We start from the raw sequence: 16,085 nt of genomic DNA on the forward strand, positions 1-16,085 counted from the left end.
CATTAATGGATTTAAATATAGATATACCGGGATGCTCAAACTCCAATGAAGTGATTGGACTGGAAAACCAGTTCACGCCAATTCCGGTTTCACCATCGCTGAACAAACCCCTCCCCATTGCTGGCGTGTTGCCCAAAGGAAAAAAGGACAGCAAAGAAAAAAGGGATAACACCGGCAACTTAAATATCATCAATAACATAACTCCTTTGACGACTAGGGGAGACTGGGGAGCATTCGGCCACGGGGAGCATTCAGCCACCTAGATTTTTTAAAAAAGTGTTTGATTTTCCCGGGCACGTTAGGGTTTTTAGTGTTGCAAACAAGTAAATCCTTACATTGAACCTCATTTTTACCGTGAATTGTAGGTGTTAACTTTTTGGTGAAGACAAAACTAAATACTGCGATTTAAGGTAAGATTACTGCATTAAGACTATTCAAAATATTACATCTTAAATGTTTTGCTATGGTGTTGTAATTTTTGTGGAGGACGTATCCAAACGTTAATGTGTTATGTGTGCAACGGTTTTTTAACCTACAAATTTGTATGACTTGTATCGGTTTACGTTTAAAAATCGGTAGGTTGGTTGGGGAGCATTCAGCCACCGCCGCCGGGTTGCATTCGGCCGGTGGCCGAATCCTCCCCGACCGGTGGCCGAATCCTCCCTGACCCAAAACTTTCAAACAAAGCATATGCCTACCTACGTTCAAACCATCACGTTGATTTTTCAGATGCCTAGAAAACGTGTGTTGAAGACCAATAGAAACTCAATAGATGAAATGACAGTGAAGCAAGCTATATTAGAGTATTTTAATGGTGTTTATTCTGAACGAGAAGCTGCGAGAGTACATTCAATTAAAAGGTCAACATTGCAGAGCAGAGTGAAGAAAATTTTAACAAATAAGACTAAAGAGCAATATTTAAGAGAGCAGAATTTAAACGACTCAGGACATGAAAGTGATATTGATGACTCTCCTCCTAAATATTCAAGCAAATATACCAATAGACAAGTCTTCAGTACACAAGAAGAACTAGAGTTAGAAAAATATATTAAAAGGTGTTCCGACATAAACTATGGCCTAACTTATGTTCAGATTCAGAAACTAGCCTATGAATTTGCCATTGCGTTGCCTCACTGTAATTTTCCTCAAGAGTGGCGTGAAGCAAAACAAGCCAAAGAAGGGTGGCTAAGAGGATTTATGGCAAGACATAAATCACTGGCTCTGAGAAAGCCAGAAAGTACCAGCCTAAGTCGTAGCACTGCTTTTAATAAGCATAAGGTGGATCAATTTTTCGAAAATCTTAAAAAAGTGTTAGATAAATATAAGTTTCCGCCTGAGAAGATTTATAATCTCGACGAGACTGGGGTAACCACAGTGATGAAACCAGTGAAAATTGTATCAACGTCTGGTAAAAGACAAGTGTCGCAAGCTGCCTCTGCAGAAAGGGGGGAGTTGGTTACATTTATTGGAATTATCAATGCCGCTGGACAATCAATCCCACCAGTGTATGTGTTTCCCAGGGTCCGAAATATTGAAGATTTTATGTTTGACTGCCCAGTTTCCAGTTTAGGCTTGGGCAACAAAAGTGGATGGATGACTACTGAACTATTTCCGAAAGTTCTCCAACATATAGTCGCGCATACTCATTGCACTGTCACGGAACCAATTTTATTATTGGTCGATAATCATGAATCACATGTTAATATTACAAGTGTCAGATATTGCAAAGAAAATGGAATTATCCTGCTCGGTTTTGCTCCTCACACTACCCACAGAATGCAGCCTTTGGACGTAGGCATTTATGGCCCCTTCAAGAACTATTGTAACGTAACATTCAACGATTGGATGACGTCAAATCCAGGGAAAACAATTTCTGTTAAACATATTCCACAACTAACGAAGATGCCTTACTTAAAAGCATTTACCGCCAGCAATATCATAAACAGTTTTCAAAAACCAGGAATTTATCCTTTTAACAGGCTAGCTTTTACTGACGAGGACTTCACTCCAAGTTATGTTACGGATCAACCTTTAATAACGGAAGAATGTAAACAAAATAGGGGAAATGAAAATAACGAGATACAATCGCAAATCATTAGCAATGAAACAACTCCAGAAAAGCCTCAACATGCAGATACCAGCAGTGCTAGCAAAAAAGCAAATGCAATCAATCAAATGAATCAAAATGAAAATGATAATCGCCAAACCGTAGAAACAATTAACCAATTAGGTAGATATTACAAATGCAGACACGCCATCATGTAGTGGCACAAATAAGGTTCCCAAGAAAAGGTTGAAATTAACACTCGAATCTATTAGACCATATCCAAAAGCTGTTAGAAAAACAGAAAAAAGAAAGAGAAGGCCTGGTTGCTCAAAGGTTTATACAGACACACCAGAGAAGAACAGGTTGGAAGAATTAGAAATGGAAAAAGCTAAGAAGAAAGAGGGAGTAAAAAGACGTTTATCGGATAAAACTAAGGTGACGAAAAAAGAAACAAAAACAAAAGGCAAAAAAATACAAATAGAGTCTCACAGCCAATTTGATTCATCATCTGATAAAAGTGATATATCACTACACGATCACTCCGAGGAAGATCTTTCAGACGAATATGACGAACTTGAAGAGCTTAAGGCAGGCGTGGAACTGCACAAAGAGGATTTCGTTTTGGTTCGGTTTAAAGTGAAATCTTCATTGGTGCATTATATTGGACAAATTTTAGAGATTGATGAAAGTAAGTTGAAAATCAAATTTCTGAGAAGGAAGGGTCTTTCTACAACATTTAATTTCCCCCAAATTGAGGATGTAAGTGAAGTAATAAATGACGATATTATCTGTAAGGTTACAGTATCTTCAAGGCCAGGGACTGCCAGAACAGCGTCTTCTTTTCATTTTTCATACAACTTTAGTACTTTAATTGTGAATTAAATTTCTTATATATGTACCTCTACCATCATAATCAATAAAAGTTGTTGTTTGACAGATCTTACTGCCTGGCCGAATGCTCCCTAAGGGTGGGGAGCATTCGGCCAATTGAAGCATTTTCAAAAAAAAAAAATTTAAATACCAACAAATTATTTTTTAGTTATAATGCACTTTTAGTAGGTCCCCAATGATCAATAATACGTTATGCGTTAATTAAACTGTCTCTTTTACCACAATTGTTTATATAAATATCTAAATAAAGCTAAGCGGCCGAATGCTCCCCAGTCTCCCCTACGTTGAGTTCGATCGGGGTTACGATGCAGGATCTAGTGGCCCATACCACCCATAAAAATACCACCGAGGAACAGTTTAATGAAGACCTATTATTTGGTCAGACCGTGAGTGCTTTTTTAAAGAAAAAAATGGACGGTAAACAGAAAAATTTATTAAAAAAAACAGTGTTCTCATTGATGATGGACTATGACGACGAATAACATCAATGATTTTCCAGTCTACAATAATTTATTGTTATGTTACATTAATAAATTGAATCTAAACGATCTTTAGATATAATTATTTTACCAGAGGGAGGTTTTTATTAAAAACTTTTTCTAGACATTTATGTTGCCAAGGTAATGCTCCTTCCTCTGTTAAAAAAAAAATACTCATCATGTCGCAGTCGAAATAATATTTTTGAAGAATTGTTGCTACCAGTTCTCTGAATAGACGTTAATACGTCCATTTGCCCAACTTCTTGACGCCATTCCCCTAAGTTTTCAAACCCATTAATATTTGGTCAACGTATTTGGGAGGACAATATTTGTGTTCGTTCGGTTTAAGTTTCTCCTGTGACATCATTATAAGGTTATGTAGACATACTGTAGCGGCGACAATATTGTCCACATTTTCAAGTTTTGCACATATGGGAGTATGAAATACCCTCCAACGAGCAACCAAAATCCCAAACGCGTTTTCAATAGTTCTTCTAGCTCTGGATAGTCTGTAATTAAATATTCGCTGTGAATCAGTCAATTTTCTGCCTGGGTATGGCCTCATTATAAATGGTTTTAGCGGGAATGCTTCATCTGCGACCACGAAATACGGAAACGATTTCTGTGCTCTGCCAATGTTCGAAGGCTTTGGCAAAAGCATCTCATTTTTTTCGAACATTCGCCCCATTTTCGATCTTGAAAATAGTCCCCCATCACTTTCGGAACCCATTCCACCAATGTCTACCAAACTGAATTTGTAGTTTTCATCACACACTGCAAGTAATACAATACTGAAGAAATGCTTGTAATTAAAATAGACACTTCCTGTGTTAGGGGGTGCTTGAATGCGTACATGTTTTCCATCTAGTGCACCTAAAGCAGTAAAAATTGAATGATAGTAGACTTTATTCTACCTGAGGAGATGTGTTACCTATGCAATGTGGAAAATTCCACTTTTGTTCAAACCTCTTCGCTATATTAAGCCAAGTATATGTTGATGGTTCGATTAGAACTTTCTTATGCAGGGCCTCCCATATAGCTGAACATGTTTCACTTATCACCATAGACACTGTGGACTTTCCAACTCTAAACGAGAATCCCAGGGTCTGCTGTGAACATCCAGTAGTCAGATATCTGAAAACGTTGTTATAAAATATATATATGCATGGTTTACTATAACCATTGTATCTACTTTATACAATGCTATAACTAATAACTGTTTACCGCAATGTGATGGTTAGTCTGTGACCAGGTGCGAGAGGCTCACGATTGCTTCTTTTGACGAGCAATGGGCCGACGATTGACAAAAGCTCGTAAAATGGAGGAACAGACATTCTGGTAAAATGAAAAAACATTTCAGCGGTTCAGCCTCATTTCCACCATCAAATTATGATAGTCTCCCTGCTCTTTTCTTTTTTTGGTAAATTGGCCTCACCCAAAATCTGAAAGTAAATAATATCCATGTTTAATAAATAAAATTCTCTGTTGGATTACTATGTATAGGTACTTACCGTCTCTTGCGACGTTCTTTTTTCGTCTTTCCAGGAGAGTTTCCATCCTGGCTGCAGTAAACGGCGCACGCAGCGAGCATGCAAGCACTCGCAGCAAGGATTATTGGCCGCACTACTTCAACTATATCCATGTATATTTACTATTTATAACAACAACAGTAGAACTACACAGTCAGATTATTTGAGAACCGTTAAATTGACACTAATGACAGCTCGTTCGCGCCAAAGTTTCCCATGTTTTCTACGACTCCCATGTTTCACTGTGAACGGGAAGGTCTACATTGTGAACTTATCGTTAATTTTTTTCTGTTACGACACGTAAAAGGAAAAAGGCCAACGTGTTTCATTCCTCCGGCACCCCTGACTACAGGGATACCGGAGGCGGGCTGCTCAGGGCTTCCTGGCCCTCTTCAGCCAGAGAACGGGATTGTAAGGATGGGTAAAGTTAGGGATTGGAACGGAAGGAACGGAGTTAGGGTGCTGAGGGGGAGAGTACTGCTCCAGCACGACACGTAATTAAAGTGGATGTGAACTAGCTTTTAAACCACTTACGTTACGTACGTATTTCATGCAGGCCAACCAGCGCTTTCCAAAGTACCATTAATTTCACTGTCTCTCTTTGTCGCAAAGGGTTGCCACTTGTATCAGTTTGGTGTTTTTCCGTGTGTTCTTTGCGTGTGTTCAATAATCAACTCAAATGGACGACGCGAAATTAATCGAGTTCATTCAGAGCCAATCTGTACGATCGTCGATCAGATTTCACAGATAGTGAAAAAACGGTGAGATTTTTGTTTACTGTGCAAAAGTTGTACAAAATATACTTATATAAACAATTTCTACAACAAAGACGAGAAATTAATAGTAGTGTTTCTTCCTGCGCCAACACTGGCGAGGCTGAAGATGCCACCGATTTGGAAAGCCAGAACTTCTCAGAAGAAACATGTTACAACAGCCCATTCATGGATTTAAATATAGATCTACCGGGATGCTCAAACTCCACTGGATTATAATTATAATTCGCACTGCTTCAACTATATCCATGTACCTATATTTACTATTAATAACAACAACAGTAGAACTACACAGTTAGATTATTTGAGAACCGTTAAATTGACACTAATGACAGTTCGTTAGCGCCAAAGTTTCCCATGTTTTCTACGACTCCCATGTTTCGCTGTGAACGGGAAGGTCTACATTGTGAATTTATCGTTCATTTTTTTCTGTTACGACACGTAATTAAAGTGGATGTGAACTAGCTTTTAGTCTCTCCCAAAAAGACTGCTACGATTATGTGTTTTTGTTACAACCAGATTATGGTACACACTTTTACCTTTAAACGTTATCTGTACATTCACTTCACCAATTACATGTGACGTGCTATTATTTACTTTAACAATCGATAACTTTCTCTAATTTCAAATTTACTTAAAAACTGATTATATTAATTTAATGGAACAACAGAAATGTCTGCACCACTATCTATTTCCATTGGAAATTCAATATTCCCATCAATTAAAACACACACGAGGATTCTTTGAACTTGACTCATTTACAACAGTTCGGTATCGTTTTCCTTGGCTTCGTCGAACTGCACTTTGCGCTTACGTTTCCTCTGCACATCGTATGCGTAGCTATTTTCCCCAGATTTTTCAACAGCTTTCGACTCATAATGATCAAAGGTACTGGATTCCCTTAAGCCTTGTAGGTATGTTATCAAAGACTGATAAGAGTTCAGCGACCGTGCCCAGGTCAATGTTTACAGATTGGAGAGACTTGCTCACTTTGTTAAATCTTTCCAAAATGTCATTCCAGAGAAGTGCCAAAAAGCAAATTTCCATAGAGTCTAATGAACTCAGAAGACTTGAAGCCTCAGAGCTAGTAGATGGTTTTTCGTTTGCGTTATCGGCAATCATCATATTACCATCAGGTGAAGCACCTAAATATCCGTACTCTAAAACAAATAACCCCGATGGATTCACATCCATGCCAGTTAATTCTTCAAATTTAGATATGGCTATAGACTGGTTTATTTTGCCATATTCTACTGCAGCGCTATAAAATTCACGTGGGCATAAAATACGGGAAACCAACGAATGGCAAGAAGTTGACTAACCGCCCCAAAGATCGAAGCAGTCAACCTGTGCATTCTTTCGGAACGGTATACGGGATTATTAAACTGACCTTTTGTATTTGATTCAATCTCTTTCTGTCTGCTGGTACTCACCTACAATACCCAACATAAAATGTGCGGAAAATTGTTCAAACATTGCAATAGAAGCACAAACAAGGTGGAACATCTAAATTCAAGTATTTTTCATCAAAAAGGTGCCTTCTATAAGTCATTGGCGACCCAACAAATTTTTCATCGTTTATCGCATAAAAAGAAGTTACTGAAGACATTTACGGTTATTGATAATTGAAGAATTGAATATGGGCTCTAATTTTTGTGTTCTAATGTGGTTCATTTATTGAGTAGCAACGTTATCAATAAAATCAAAATGTCTGAACGTTCACGCGTCTGATCGTTCGAATGTAAAACCTCTTTGACACATAAAGCTCAAATTGGTACACATATATGCTATAAACAACTTACGTAAGAACTGATTAGATGTTGAGTTTAAGGGATGCAACACCTGAGGTACGAGACACAGAACGCGTATACTCGCGCTACTTGTATGTTTTTGTGTGGATTTCTTACGTACCTGTAGACGTTGTATTAGTTTTTGTCCTTTCTTCTTCTAAATCTGATGTTGATACATCCACTTCTGAAATATTTGGACCATATTCGATAACACTGTCTTTTTTATTAAATGTTAATTTGCGTTTGAAATGCGGTCTCTTCTTTGATTTAGCCTTTAAAGTCGAAGTTATGTATTTGTTTAGAATACTATTAGAGCTTTTTTTGTAACGTCTTGTCGAACAAGAAGAGTGCCAACCAACACCTTGAGAAAAACGTAAACCACTGAGGTACGATCTAATCGAAAAACTATTTCTTTGAATCAGATTCAATCGTTTCCCCATATTAAATCTCGCAAGTACGTTCATATATTGGTATCTTAATTGGTAAGTTGCTGAATTTTAAGAACTATATTATTCAGAGAGCTGCGAAAATATGATGATGCAGTCCCGATGTAAGTAAAACATCGTGTCCTTCTGTTTGAGTTCCACTTTTTTCGCACATCTTTTCGTCGCATCCTATATGATTTCCAAATGCACAATGAGTACTATTACGTATACAATGTTTGCTATGTTCAATATTTGAGCTGTCAATATTCTTTATACCTTTTCTTACACCGTTGGTTAAATCTTGAATTTTTTTGGCTGACATCAACTTTCTTGCTTCTAAAGAAACTGATTTCGTATTTGTTTTATTTTTGTAGATTTTTTGTAAAATTTTTTATACACATTCTATTTTCTCTACCTCCATTCCACATGGAACTGTTTTTTGAGAATGTTTCGGAAAACTTGAGTATCTCCGTCACCTATTAGCTTGGTGTATTTTAAACTGTGCATTTGTATACTGCATTTAAATCCTTCCACAATAACATCCGCTTCCATAGATGCTGACGATTTGTTATAGTTTTTATAATGATGCGTACGGGCACAAATGCAGCAGTATTTGTTTTTTACCCCTTACCTTTCCAATAATTACAGCCTAAAATATGTTGCTATTATTATACTGTAGCCATGGCTCCTTAATGTATGCAAAGGGTTATTAAAGAGCCTCTGTTTCAATACTAATAAGCTGCAAGGGAGCCTAGTACAGACTATTTTACTTCCATTTTGTGGTCATTAAAGAGCTTATATATATATATATATATATATATATATATATATAATATAATTATATTATGTATCCCCAAACGTCATTTTCAGTATTGTTAGTACAATATTTCTTCCAACTTTCTAATCTTGCTTTTAATATTTCCGTTTTGTATTTATTTCTTGAAATTTTGTAGTCTTCTAATAAAATATTATTTCTTCCTGGAATTGTAGTATTTTTCTTTAATTTCCATCCTAATTTATTTGTTTCTTTTCTTAATTTATTTAAATTATCATTCCACCACGGTACACTATTGGCAAAAAATTTTTTCTTTGGAATATTCTTTTGGCACGATTCAACAATTTTATCATTTAATATTTTTGCACACTCATCTGCATCTAAATTTATATTCATATTTAACAATAATTTTAAATCTTGTAAACCTAAATTTAAAGTATTTTCAAAATGTTCCCAATTTGCCTTCTTTGTACAAAATTTATAAATTTCTGAATTTTCACATTTAGATTTTTTAGTTAAATTCCATGTTATTAATTTATGATCTGACAATGTTTCTACGTCTTCAATTTTCCAATTATCACAAAATTCAAAGATTTCTTCTGACACAGCAGTTACGTCAATATTACTTCTCCCATTCGTTCCAACAAAAGTTGGATTATTATTATCATTTAAAATTATAAAATTATTACTATTTAAAATTTCGGAAATCTTTTCTCCTCTTCTATTTTCAACATCACTATACCATAAATTTGATTTAGCATTGTAATCTCCAGCAATAATTATTTTATTTTTTTTTCCAATTTTAAAAATTATTTCTTCAAATAAATTACAATAATTTACATCTTCATTAACATCCGGAGGGAGATAAACCGAAACAATAAATAATTTTGATAAATTTCTAAAATTAATTTCAATAGTAGTAAATGTACACGTTGCTTCCAAATTTTGATATATTATACATGATTTATATGTTTGTTTTTCTTTTAATTTTGATACTTTCATAACACTAAATCTTGATGAAAATCCCACAATATCTCCTCTCCTTACATTAGGTTCTTGTACTAAACATATATTAATTTTGTGCTTATCCATTAAATAAATTAAATTATTTGTCCCCGCTTTACTTTTACCCAAATTTAATTGTCCAAATTTAATAAATAGTTTTTTATCCATAATTTATTCTGTTTTCTAGTCCTTTTAATTGGTTTTCCAGCGAACTGCAAAAATTACTGAAAACCTCGTGCTCGGTATTTAAAATTAATTTATTCCTTGAAACATTAAATTTTTCGCACATGGGACAACAGGGTTTGCTTGATTCACAATTCTGTCTTCTGTGTCCCTTTTTTCCGCATCTACCACACATTTCTTCGGTCTCCTTACAATGCTTGGACATATGTCCGAAACACCAACATTTATAGCATGTTAAAACTGATAAGTGGTCTTCAACCAAGTGCGAACTCCAACCCAAACAAATCTCCCTTCCAACTATCAATTTTCTAAATTCTGGCCTAACTTCAAATATAATGTCGACAAAAGGACTCGTGTAGTGTATTTTATTATACTTTAATAAAACGCCATCAAACATGTTTCATCTATCACGTCCGTACTCAACCTGCTCTACTGTTATCCGTGCAAGCCAGGTATTCGTACAGCGCAAGACACATTTATTTATTACATGAAACATGTTTGATGGCGTTTTATTAAAGTATAATAAAATACACTACATGGCGCAGTCGGTAAAGACGATAAAGTGGGCAAAGCGATAGAGTTCGTAAATTCAGTGAAGTCTAAACGAGATGTCGAGTGGCTGGGAATAATAAAGGTTCAATAAAGTGAGTGTAAACTGTGCAAAAATGGCGATGTTCGTTATGCCATCACCATTAAATTTAAATGGTAACCTGAGCGAAAACTGGAAGAAGTTCAAGAAAGCATTCAACATATACATGTCAGCCACAGCTTATAACAAGCAACCCGATGAAAGGCAAGTAGCAATATTGTTAAACATAATAGGACCAGAAGCAGTAGAAATAAGCGAGTCCTTCAAATTTGAAGATGGAGAAGACAAGAAGATTGGATCCGTACTAAAGGCGTTTGAACAATATTGCAATCCGAAAAAGAATGTCCTGCATGCACGGTTTTTGTTTTATTCCCGCAAGCAGACCATTTGACATGTTTCTAACCGACGTGAAAAATTTAGTAAAGGATTGTGAATTTGAGGAGGACGAGATTTTGCGAGACAAAATCGTTTTAGATTCCACTGATTATGATACAATGGATGCGATCATTAAATTAGGCGACATCACTCTAGATGAGGCAACGCAGAAGTATCGAATTGCCGAGATAACGAGGCAGCAGACATCCCAGATGCATCCAAGTCATGAAGTAAGCGAGATTCGACGCCAGATGAGGGGAAATTCCAAAGCAGCTCAAGAAAAGAGAGACGCACCAGGAGCATCCAGTAGCCGAGCGAAGGATGGAGCACCGGGGGCATCCAGTAGCCGAGCAAGGGACAGTGATTCTTCGGAAGGAGCTCTGCAGCGAAAGAAAAATTTTGTACGGAAAGGTAACGTTAAAAGAAAGTGCGGTTATTGTGGAAATGTGCATGAAAGATATCAGTGTCCCGCGAGAGGTGAAACGTGTTTTAAGTGCAAAAGATTAAATCATTTTGCGAAGATGTGTCGTGGGCAAAGCAGATTACATTCAATAATAAATGCGGACGACGATTATTATTGTGATTCCATTTTCGGAAACAAGGTAAACAGTTTGGTATGGAAGGTCACGTTAAATGTGGAAAATACGTTGATTTTGTTTAAAATTGATACTGGTTCAGATGTTAACTTAATTTCTCAACACATTTTTAAGAAACTGAAATTAAAGTCAAACAAAAACTTAGTGTTGAACTCAACTAAGGTTAGGTTAGAGGGCTATGGTGGCTCAAAAATGGATAATTGTGGAACAGTTGATTTAATGATTAAAACTAAAGACGGTAATTTTGTAGAAAAGTTTATTGTAACCAAACTGAATTCAGTACCAATATTAGGCTTAAGTAGTAGCATAAAGTTAAATTTGATAGCAAAAAATGTTGATCACGTAAAACGTACGTTACCAATGCCTTTAACAAAGGAACTCATAGAAAGAGAATATAGGGATGTTTTTACAGGAATAGGATGTTTCCCTCGAAATTATGCAATTGAGATAAAAGACAATGCCGTTCCTTCGTCAAAACATCCTTATCGAATTCCTCTAAGTTTAAGACATAAAGTAAAAGCAGAACTCGATCGATTATGTCAAATGGACATAATTGAAAAATATGATAAGCCTACAGAGTGGGCAAGTAGATTAGTGATTGTACAAAAACCTAACGGCAGCTTAAGATTGTGTTTAGATCCAAAAGAAATTAATCAATGTATAAAGGACGAACACTTCAACATTCCTACATTGGACGACTTAAAATCCAAATTAAAAAATGCCAGTTTGTTTTCAGTATTGGATTTAAAAGATGGCTTTTGGCAAATTAAGTTAGAAAAGCAAAGTATAAAATATTGTGTTTTTTCAACAATATTTGGGTGTTACGCTTTTAAGAGGTTGCCGTTTGGTTTAAAAATATCACCACAAATTTTTCAAAAATATAATACGGAGCTTTTCGGTGATATTGAAGGTGTTTTTATATACATAGATGATTTGTTAATCTATGCTGAAAATCAGGAAAAGCACGACGAAATATTGCAAAAAGTGCTTGATAGGAGCAGAGAGTTGAACATTAAATTTAATGTAAATAAATTTCAATTTAAAACTGATAAAGTAAAATATTTAGGGCACATTTTTCGGAAAGGCATTGTAGAAATCGACCCAGATAGGACAAAAGCGATTTTAGAGTATGACGTTCCTAAAAATAAAAAAGATTTGCAACGATGGTTAGGTATGATCAATTATTTACATGCGTTCATTCCAAATGTTGCAAATCAAACGGCCCCTCTGAGATCGCTTTTAAAGAAAAAGGCCGAGTTTATGTGGATAGATAACATTCACACACAATGTTTGAATAAAATTAAAAGCATAATATGCAACGCACCGGTGTTACAAAATTTTGACAATGAAAAGGAAATTATCATACAAACCGATAGCAGTAAGGATGGAATTGGGTGCGTACTGATGCAAAACAAAAAACCTGTATGTTTTGCATCTAAGAGTTTATCAGAAACAGAAATGCGGTATGCGCAAATTGATAAAGAGTTTTTGGCGATTTTATTTGCATGCAAGCGATTTCATCACTACATTTACGGTAGAAAAGTAGTAGTCCAGACCGATCATAAACCGTTAGTTGCCCTTATGCAAAAAGAAATTAACAAAATTAATTCCAATAGATTACAACGAATAAGTATGAAACTATCAGTTTATGATCTCGAAGTAAAGTACGTTCCTGGAAGTAAAATGTATATAGCAGATGCGATAAGTCGAGCTTGTTCTAAGGCCGATAATACGCAGATTGATTGTGACTTAAATGATGTTGTGCATGTAGTAAATGTAAGTGATAATTTGAAAACAAAGTTACAGGTGGAGACTGGTAAAGATAGTGCTTTACAAAATGTAATTAAATTTTGCGAAAATGGGTGGCCAAAATCAATCACGAAATTAGCACAAAATGTCAAAATTTATTATAACAAGCGCAATAGTATCGTATATGAGGATGGTCTCCTATTTATAGATAAAGCAATTATAGTTCCGAATACAATGCAAGAAGTAATTCTGAGAAAAGTTCATTCATCTCATTTGGGAATTTCGAAAACCAAACAACGTGCGAAATCTTTGTTTTATTGGCCGGGAATCAATTCTGACATTGAAGGATTGATATCTAACTGCAAGGTATGTCAACGATATCGTAATCGTAATGCAAGAGAACCCATGTTATATCATACAATTCCAGAATTACCTTTTGAAATAATCGGTTGCGATATATTAGAGTACGCAAACAAAAATTATCTAGTTTTAGTTGATTATTTTTCTAAATGGGTCGAATTAAAATTATTAAAATCCAAAGATTCTGTAGAAATAGCACATGTACTAAAAGAAATTTTTGCGATACACGGGATTCCAGTAAAATTAATTGCAGACAATGTACCGTTTGGTTCTTTTTATCTGAAGCAGTTTGCGGAATCGTGGAATTTTCAATTAGTTACAAGTAGTCCGTATTACCCAAAATCAAACGGGTTAAGTGAAAGATATGTTGGTATTTGTAAAAAATTTATTAAAAAATCAGTAGACGCAAATGTGGATCTACAAGAAATTTTACTGGAATACAGGAATACGCCTGTAATGGGGTCAGCGTATTCTCCCGCACAATTGTTGTTTAGCCGGAAAACCCGAACACTTTTGCCTATCTCTAATCACTCGTTGAAACCAAAGTTAGTTGCAGATTTTTCTAAATTTCTTATGAAAAAGAAATGCGAAATGAAATCGTATTATGATAGAAATTCTAAAATTCGAAATTATAAGGTAAAACCGAACCAACCGGTTACTTATAGATACGGCAACGAGTGGCATCCAGGGTCTGTCATAGGCACGGCACCTACTCCCAGGTCAGTGATAATTAAAGATAGTGATAACAACCGCATTAAACGGCGGAATATGGAAGATGTAATTATAATGTATCCTTATCATAATCGAATTGTTGTACCGTCAAATGAAAATGAATTAGATTTAAGCTTAGATGTGTCAAATAAATCTCACGAGTATGTAACAAAATATGGAAGAACTGTAAAACCTGTGGAGCGTTTAAAGGTATAGAATAAGGTAGTATTTTCAGGTGAAGGTGGAAGTGTAATTAAGTTTAAGTAGAATTGTATTTAGTTAGTGAGAAAGATTTTAGTTTTCTATTTTTAGGGGAAGATGTAATAAATAAATGTGTCTTGCGCTGTACGAATACCTGGCTTGCACGGATAACAGTAAAGCAGGTTGAGTACGGACGTGATAGATGAAACATGTTTGATGGCGTTTTATTAAAGTATAATAAAATACACTACAACTCGAATCTTTACCTCCTCTTCTAAATTTCTCTCTTATTTCATTACTTAAATTTTCGGCACCACCAATTTTTGACATCAATTCTCTATTACAAATTATTATTTTTTCCATAATTTCTTCCTTACTAAAATTTTTATCTACTCTTTTTACAATAACTCTAGGAAAACCTTTTCTAACTTCTTTCCCATGTAAAACTCCCTCCGCTTTATCACTTATAACTTTTGTAATTTTATCTGCATCAACTTTATCTTTACAATCTATTATCACTCCCAATTTGGTCTGTTTAACTGCATTTATGTGTATACCGTGTTCAATAGGATTCACTTTTTCTTTCAACAATTTATTAACTTCTGAAGCTGAAATTTTATTATCGACAGGTAATACACTTACTTTACAATTAATTTTGTTAATTTCCGGAACTCTAACCATTTTTGTACCTAAATTTGAACCCACTATTTGTGCATAACTTTGATTTGATTTATTTTGTATATTCTTATTAGTCAATTCTTCAATTTGTTTATCTTTATTATTACATTCTCTCCTCGATTCGTTAATCTGACCAATCAACACACCCATTTTAATATTGATTGAAGAAACTAACATTCTCAATTGTCTTCGATTATCTACTGTAAATGATTTATTACCATCATCCGGAATTAATTGATGGGCATAACTGCATAATTTTATAACTTCATTTTCAATTACTTTTTCTATTTTATCAGAATTATTAATTATACCTGAGACATTCATTAATTTTTCCAAATTTATATTTTCATCTTCCAAACCTTTATTTACTAATCCTGAAATTTTAATCTTAGATTTATTACTGCTTTCTTCAATTTTTCCCTTTTTAATACTTTTCTGACTATCAATATCCTTCTGACTTGAATCATTTTTATTTACATTTTTCCTTTTCCCCGATCTTGAATAAATAGATTTACTTTCACCTTCCGAACAATATTCAAAATCCATATCCCCCACTTCCGAACCCTGTATAGAACCGCTCTTATAATAATTTTTTGTTAAATCTTCATTCGACCCGTTTAGTTCATTCATATTGGAATTAATTCCAATACAAATTAGTGCAACAACTATTCACACACAACAAATACAATTAGTCTTTGAAATGCAAACGTCAATCTCAAAAGTGATAAATAGTAAATCCTACCTTCAAGTTTCCGGTTAATGATGTCCTAATAACACAATAATGTTCACTATTCACTGATAACACATTAATGTTCAAATAAAATTTGAAATTTGAAAACCAAATTTTGACTACGTCAAAATTCCAGTTTAAACGAAAAACACTGCCCGATTCGAACTTTATATATCAATCTGTAGTAAAATCTTCAAGG

At 34.8% G+C, this 16,085-nt stretch overlaps 2 protein-coding genes across 2 annotated transcripts; one reads left to right on the top strand and one right to left on the bottom strand.

Moving 5' to 3' along the window:
• Positions 1 to 354: 354 nt before the first annotated feature.
• LOC116179556 lies at positions 355 to 3,212 on the top strand. The gene is made up of 2 exons (XM_031499355.1): positions 355 to 410; positions 730 to 3,212. The coding sequence occupies exon 2, from the start codon at positions 730 to 732 to the stop codon at positions 2,263 to 2,265; it is 1,536 nt and encodes a 511-aa protein (XP_031355215.1). The 5' UTR covers positions 355 to 410; the 3' UTR covers positions 2,266 to 3,212.
• A 482-nt stretch (positions 3,213 to 3,694) lies between these two features.
• Positions 3,695 to 5,156, bottom strand: LOC116165287 (protein ALP1-like). The gene is made up of 3 exons (XM_031479584.1): positions 4,642 to 5,156; positions 4,349 to 4,551; positions 3,695 to 4,290 (listed from the first exon to the last, which is right to left on the bottom strand). The coding sequence occupies exons 1-3, from the start codon at positions 4,770 to 4,772 to the stop codon at positions 3,695 to 3,697; spliced, it is 930 nt and encodes a 309-aa protein (XP_031335444.1). The 5' UTR covers positions 4,773 to 5,156.
• Between the last annotated feature and the right edge of the window lie 10,929 nt (positions 5,157 to 16,085).

Source organism: Photinus pyralis, unplaced genomic scaffold (assembly GCF_008802855.1).
Source record: "Photinus pyralis isolate 1611_PpyrPB1 unplaced genomic scaffold, Ppyr1.3 Ppyr1.4_LG1, whole genome shotgun sequence".
Taxonomy (NCBI): Eukaryota; Metazoa; Arthropoda; class Insecta; order Coleoptera; family Lampyridae; genus Photinus; species Photinus pyralis.

Excerpts from the sequence above, each read along its gene's own strand:
- LOC116179556 (XM_031499355.1), top strand. The coding sequence starts at position 730 with ATGCCTAGAAAACGTGTGTTGAAGACCAATAGAAACTCAATAGATGAA.
- LOC116165287 (XM_031479584.1), bottom strand. The coding sequence starts at position 4,772 with ATGTTTTTTCATTTTACCAGAATGTCTGTTCCTCCATTTTACGAGCTT. Across the intron at positions 4,552-4,641 it reads AGACTAACCATCACATTGCG|ATATCTGACTACTGGATGTT; the intron begins GTAAACAGTTAT and ends CAACGTTTTCAG. Across the intron at positions 4,291-4,348 it reads GAATTTTCCACATTGCATAG|GTGCACTAGATGGAAAACAT; the intron begins GTAACACATCTC and ends TTACTGCTTTAG.